Below are 7,500 nucleotides of genomic sequence, written 5' to 3'. Positions count from 1 at the left end.
GTTTGTGTAGATGTAGGGCCTTTGTGTAGATGTATGGTCTTATTGTTATGACTTATTAGCTAACCTTTTCTTTGGTCAGCACTTTGGCTCAACCCCTGTTGTTTTTAAATGTGCTATATAAATAAATCACTTGACTTGTGCTATATAAATAAATCACTTGACTTGACTATTTGAGAGATTAGAAAAAGATGATTAAAAAACACGTCGCGCCTTGATGTGACTGTTTTGTCTTTGCTTGTTAAAATACATTAGAGAACTGCAGCGTACAGTATGATGCAGGTTTGGTGCTTAATGGGTGTTTTATTTTCTAAATGAATTGCAAATGATTACAATTATAATATATTATATTATATTATATTATATTATACCATAGACTATACTTATGCAAGATAGTTAACAGAAAAAAGCAGTGTAATGTCAAAGTCAAAGTCAAAGTCAGCTTTATTGTCAATTCCTTCACATGTTCCAGACATACAAAGAGATCGAAATTACGTTTCTCACTATCCCACGGTGAAGACAAGACATATTTGACCAATTTTAAGTCCACAGACAACATAACATTCAAGTAAACAAAAAGTAAGTAAATAAGTGAATAAGAGGCACATATAATAATTGAAAAAATAAGAGCAGCAAAATTTTTTTTTGAAATTGTGCATAGACAGTCAATAAAAATACTAGTGCAAATACTGTAAAATACTATAAAATACTGTTTGACCTAAGTAATAAAGAAAGTGGCATAGTGGTGCAAGTTATTGTAAGAGCAGCAGAAGTGTTGTGTTTTCAGGACAACAACACCAAGTTGTAAAGTGTACAAGTTGTGCAAGTGTTCAAGTGTGCAGGTGGAGAGTGCAGGCGCCATTGTGGGTCCAATGTCCAGGGTGTTATGTAGCTGAGGGTGGAGGGGGAGAGGAGGGAGAGTTCAGCATCCTTACAGCTTGGTGTATGAAGCTGTTGGTGAGTCTGGTAAAGCGGAGCGCAGGCTTCTGTACCTCTTCCCAGAGGGCAGTAGATCAAACAGATTGTGAGCGGGTGACTTGCATCACTCACAATTTTGGTAGCCTTGGCGGGTGAGGTGGGTGGTGTAAATGTCCTTCAGGGAGGGGAGTGAAGCACCAATGATCCTTCCAGCTGTGTTCACTATGCGCTGCAGGGCTTTCCTGTTGTATTCAGTGCAGCTTCCGCCCCACACAGCGATACAGCTGGATAGGATGCTCTCAATGGTGCCTCGGGTAGAATGTGGTCATGATGGCTGGTGGAGCACTTGCTCGCCTGAGTTTTCGCAGGAAGTACAGGCGGCGCTGAGCTCTTCGCCAGTGATGCAGTGTTGGTGGTCCAGGAGAGGTCTTCACTGGATGTGCACCCCCAGGAATTTGGTGCTGCTCGCCTTCCACCACAGCACCGTCGATGGTCAGTGGCAGGTGTTGGGTGTGACCTCTCGAAGTCAACAACAATCTCTTTGGTCTTGCTGACGCTCAGCAGGAGGTTGTTGTCCCTGCACCACGTGGTCAGATGGTCGACCTCCAACCTGTATTGAGTCCGTCGCCTTGGTGATGAGACCCACCAGAGTTGTTCGCCAGCAAATTTCACTATGTGATTGTTGCTGTAGGTTGCAGTGCAGTCACGCGTCAGCAGGGTGAAGAGCAGCGGACTGAGCACGCAGCCTTGGGGCCCCTGTGCTCAGTGTGATGCTGCTTGAGGTATTGTTGCCAACACGTACTACTTGGGGCCTCTGACAGAGGAAGTCCAGTAGCCAGTTGCAGAGGTAGGTACTGAGGTACTGAATGTCATGCCTCCAGCAGGAGTGTGTCTGAATAGCAGCTGTTCCCAGGACAGCGTTGTTAAACGGGGAGCGTGACAGGGCGGGTGGGGTGGGTTACGCTGCCTACAGGGGCCCGCACACGCTGCAAAATCACTTCTGAGTCATGACACCCCGACTCTTTTAAAAAATAGACAGATAGATAAATAAATAAATAAATAAATAAATAAATACGCCGTCGCTGTTGCTCTTAGCGAAACGTGCACAAACTCCAAAGTGCGACCCCAGTACTAAAGTGCAGCGACTGCAGGGCACAAACGACAGAGACACATTGAGAGAGAGAGACAGAGAGAGTGAGAGGGAGGGAGAGAGAGAGAGAAAGAGAGGAAGGGAGAGAGAGAGAGAGAGAGAGAGAGAGTGTGACTTGAATGGAAGGGCAGGTTTTGAAGCAGTGGCCCTAAGGCAGAGAACATGTGTGGAGTACAGGGGGTGTGTGCAAAAGATGACACAATAACAAGGAAGAAAAACAAGCTCCGATGTCCACATAGTTGTCAGCGGAACATTAATTAAACATAACTGGTATCCGAGGGGAGTCTATGGTAGTGCCAAGAAAGGTGGTGGTGGTGGTGTGTGGTGGTGTGTGTGTGTGTGTGTGTGTGTGTGTGTGTGTGTGTGTGTGTGTGTGTGTGTCTATGTGTGTGTGTGTGTGTGTTTGTGTGTGTGTGTGTGTGTGTGTGTGTGTGTGTGTCCTATGTGTGTGTGTGTGTGTGTGTGTGTGTGTGTGTGTGTGTGTGTGTGTGTGTTTGTGTGTGTGTGTGTGTGTGTGTGTGTGTGTGTGTGGAAGGCTGGAGGGGATGGGAAGGGAGAGACAGAGAGAGTGCTCCAGTGTGAACTAAAAGAGAGGTGACTTTAGGGGCAAGGGGGACCCTAATGACTGCCGTACCTTGGCAGGGGCCTTGCTGTCGGAGCCGCTGGGCTCCTTGGCTGCTGTGTTCTGGCCCTGGGAGTCGCGCCGCTGGGAGATTGACAGCTTTTTTTTCCGGGGCCGGCCCTTCAGATTGGGCGCTGAGGAGAGAGGAGGCGGGGAAAAGACTGTCAGCCAATGAGGAAGCAAAGATATATTCTTACATGTTACACACCTCGAACATACACAAACATTAGGTCTATTTGTATAAACTATATATAATGAAGTATTATGAGCATAATAATACATTTATTACATAATCACACAAGTGAATATGATGCACGCACACACACACACACACACACACACACACACACACACACACACACACACACACACACACACACACACACACACACACACACACACACAGAATATAATCAGGGATCTAAAACGGCATGTAAACGGATAGAATAGGATAGCTGCACATATTTGATTACATAAAGATAAAAAAAGATATACAAAGCCCTCCTTTATCAATAACATCTCTTTACACAATATGTTTGAATGCGAGATGCTTAAACCAGTGTCTATTGAATTATTGCAAAGCATTTAATTCCTCATTCATCACATAAGTTAGGTGTGTTCTAACCCATAATAAATGACCAGAGCTCATGAGTCAACAAGCTTCACAGAGTCACAGTCTGCACATGTAGTCCAAAGGTAAATACCAGGCAGCCTCGTGTAACTGTAAATAACCTTCAGGGAGAGAGCTCGTCAACCTGGCATGTCAGTGCATATTCCCTGAAAGTCATTTTCGACTGATTATACAAGCTGTGCTGTTGTCACCTGATAGCATCTAAACGTACCTTTATTGAGGTATTTTTACCTGTCGGGCGGAATGCTATTGTTGTTGCTAATAGGGGGGGCTGTTGGGGGTGGTGGGGTAATGGAGGGTTGCTGGTGGATCACATTTCCTGCCTTGACTTAGCGCTGTCTCGGTCGAATGCTACACAGAGGGCCATTGTTCAAGGCCACGCCATTAAATCAGGAACAGAAACATCTTGTTTGAAATGACATTCGCAAATAAACTGTGAAGAATCCAGAAGTTGAGTGAGTGAGTGAGTGAGTGAGTGAGTGAGCAAGAGAGAGAGAGTCCGGACAAGAGGCACTTGATTTTCTGAGAATGAGAACCTCGACCCTTCAGTTAAAGTTAAAGTGCCAGAGTTGAAAGCTGTTTTTAGTGTCCTTAAATCCTCCTAAAGGTTACCTGCTGCCCAGGGGTCATTTGGAAGGCTTGTCTCTGTTCCGTAGAGGGGTCATTTGGAGCTTGAGAGGGAGCGGCTGATATATACTACTACACATTTCACCAGCAGAGGGGGGAAACCTCTTATCACAGGGTTGATCATTGTGAACTAAGTGTTTTGTACTTTTTACATGCCATTGCATTTTTTGCCTGAATCTGAAATAACACACAGACACACACACACACACACACACACACACACACTCACAACCACACATACACACACACACACACACACACACACACACACACACACACAGTCATACAAAATGAAGCTGATTTCCCAAGAATAAACACAATTTGATGCAAGAAATGTTGTCACCTTGGAAACAGCAGGCTTGTTTTTGTGACACATGCATTCTGAGGACTCAGGACTCGACTAACAGGGAGAAGAGCTGAAAAAAAAAAATGGAGTGCTTTGTCCCCTCTCTGTCTCTCTCTCACACACACACACACACACACACTCTTTCTATTACTCTTGAGTATCAGTTTGTCTTTGTTCAGGAGATTAATGTACTTTCACAGCCCTTCATCCCCGCCTGCATTCTCTGCTCTGTTTCAGCAAAACCACAAGACTCCCAATAATTTGAATTCCAGGCTTATGAGTCATGAATTAGTCATGATCGCATGGAGTACATTAGCCAATGTGCTTTATATTTCTCACCGACTCCATAGCCGCGAGAGCACAACTCCCCTGTTTCCAATCTCAGACACCCGCACTTAGAGCAGGAGAGCTCGTTTTGAGCCGAGCGCTGTATTGACACAGCAGGGGCCCGGCGAAAATAATATCACCAAAGATATTGCTCTCCCCTCCTCACTCCTCTCTTTTGTCTCTTGTTGTTTTTAACTCGCCGTGGAAACCATATCAACGTCAAAAATAAATAAATAAATAAAAGAATTCCTCGGTGGTGAATGTCTGTCAGCGTGTGCTGAATGCGATCAAAGACACAAAAAAACCATCATTGGGAAAACAAAGCGCTGTGAAATGAGGATGACTTAAAAAGGCAAGCACTGGGGGGAGCAGCGAGGACGTGCTAGCGTTAGCATTAGCATTAGCCGCTTGGCTAACGGCATTTGCATTCCTCTGCCTTGGCTGTCTCTCACCTACACCTGATGCGGCATTCACCTACAGAGTGCTGATTTTTCTTTTGTCTTTTATTCTGATACATTCGGGGACCTTGTCTGTCTCTCTCTCTCTCTCTCTCTCTCATTCTTTTTCTTCAAATTCCTCTCTCTCGCTCTCTCTCTCTCTCTTGCTCTATGTTTCTACCTACACACTATTACTCAAGTGATAGATACAGTTAGATACAGTTGGAGGCCTGCACTGTCTTTTTGCGCCCTCTCTCTCTTGCTCTCACTCTCTCTTTCTCTCCACCCCATCCTCTCTCTCTCTCTCTCTCTCTCTCTCTCTCTGTTCCAACCTTCTGCCCATTACTCAGCCGTAAACAGATTGGGCCGTGGCCCAGGCCAGACAGCCAGGCTGGTGTGTCCAGAGTGGTGGAGCAGCACTGCTGCTGCTGATGACGCCTCATGGTCAGGCTGCTGGACCGCTGCTGCTGCTCCTGCTAGCGACCGCTGCCATCTCCACCTCTGTTGCTGCCCCAATTCCCCTCTTTATTGACTTTCCTTTGGGCCTACAGAACATGACAATTGTTCATTCTCTCTCCCTCTATTGCCCTTTTCACTCTCTCTCTCTCTCTCTCTCTCTCTCTCTCTCTCTATCCTTTTCTCTCTCTGCCTAGCTCTCTGGCACAAACAAAACTCTTGCTCTACTATGAGCAGTCAAACAACACGCAATTTCACCCCCACCCACCCATCCACCCTCTCTCTCTCTCTCTCTCTCTCTCTCTGGCAAAGACCACAACACTGCAGAACTGTGTCACTGTACCGCAGCAAGTGTTAAGAAGCAGCGAAACCCTAAAGCTAGCAGCGCCTTCCCCCCGCCAGACAGGAACTTAGCGGTCCGTCCCAGCTGCATGACCTCTCTGTCTGTGCCGCTCCGCTCCGTCTCTCTGTCGGTCTGTCTTTCTGTCTGTCTGTCTGTCTGTCTCTGTCAGGTTTAGAAAAAAAAACACCCTGCGGTGGGGTGCTTGTCTGAGTAAAATTGATCGATCATTGTTTCATGGCCAGACAGCGTTTTCCTGTTTGTCCCTCATTGTTGCTTCCCTTTTTAATTGTGCGTCTGATTTATGCTCCATTCCCACAAAAATTTCCCAGAACATTTTTCCAACTACACCCCCCTCCCCCCACAGGCCGGTGGGGTTAATAAACGAATCCACTGGAGGTGCACCACACACACAGAGTTCTTAAAAGCTCTGTGTGTTTTTTTTTTTTCATTTTTGTTTTACGACAACGAGGGGACCAGGCCTCAAACATCTGACCAGATCAAATATCCCCGATGCATTCCTGTGGTCATGTTTTCTTTGGCGCAGGTGGGGAGGGGGGGTTATGACGTGTAGCATTGGACACACTGACAGAGCTCTGGCCCCCTCTTCCACTGCTGCTGGAGGAAGGTGTGTGTGTGTGTGTGTGTGTGTGTGTGTGTGTGTGTGTGTGTGTGTGTGTGGTGCGGGGGGTTTTGGGGGTTTGCCCCTTGGGAAGGACAACTAAAATGGAGAGATCTTATGAGCCACATTCCATTCCAATACAGTATAAGATGTTGTGTGAAAGAAGTCTCTCTCTCGCTCTCTCTCTCTCTCTCTCTCTCTCTCGCTCTCTCTCGCTCTCTCTTGTTGTTGTTCCCTTTCTTATGGTTTGTATCGTTCTCGCTCATCCATCCCAATCTGGCACAGACCAGTCTTACAACTGAGCATACAGTATAATGACAGACAAGCGTACAGACAATGATCGAGATGATGATGATGATGATATGCGCAATCGTGAAGTGCACTAATGAGGATTCCAGTGGCGTGGGTGAAATGAAACAGATATATTAACAAAGGCTTTTCAAAACTATAAATAACATGCTATACACGCCATCATGAAGTGCAGCGATGAGAATTCCAATGATGTGGTCAAATGAAACAAACCCTCTGAAAGGCTATTAAAAAATAAATAACATGCCATACTTAAAGATCACATGGCATCCCAAATCGGCAGCTGAGTTGAATAGCACTTAGCTCCCTAGGGTCATTAAAAAGGCAATGTGGAACTGTCCTGCCCTGGGCTAGTGTGTGTGTGTGTGCGTGGGGGTGTTGCGGGGATTGTGACTCTCTGTACTCTCACCCCTCCCTTCCTCTCTACCATCTCTCTCTAGCGCGCGTGCGCGCGTGTGTGTGTGTGTGTGTGTGTGTGTGTCTAGCATCTCTCTCTAGCAGGGGCGCTAACTGGCATACAAATGCCTTCTCCAGCCATGATCAATGCAGCGGGGCTCTGACAACTTCATCCATAATGCAGCGGAACGTTTCTCTCAAGTCTGACAATGCTTGATCTCGTTTGCCCCCACCCCACCCCAACCCCCACCTCCAAACCACCACTGCCTAACCCCCCCCCCCCCCCCCCCCCCACATCCAGCCGTCCTATTACCATGGATTT

The 7,500-nt window shown here is 46.5% G+C and overlaps 1 protein-coding gene across 1 annotated transcript in view; it reads right to left on the bottom strand.

Annotated features, from left to right (window-relative positions):
* arid5b (AT-rich interaction domain 5B) overlaps window positions 1-7,500 on the bottom strand; it is a 103,367-nt gene that overhangs the window by 34,325 nt on the left and 61,542 nt on the right. The window contains 1 exon segment of the mRNA XM_048233051.1: window positions 2,700-2,821. Within this exon segment, the coding sequence (XP_048089008.1) occupies window positions 2,700-2,821 (122 nt within the window).

Source organism: Alosa alosa, chromosome 22, assembly GCF_017589495.1.
Source record: "Alosa alosa isolate M-15738 ecotype Scorff River chromosome 22, AALO_Geno_1.1, whole genome shotgun sequence".
Taxonomy (NCBI): Eukaryota; Metazoa; Chordata; class Actinopteri; order Clupeiformes; family Clupeidae; genus Alosa; species Alosa alosa.
This window is presented reverse-complemented; position numbering and strand designations above follow the sequence as displayed.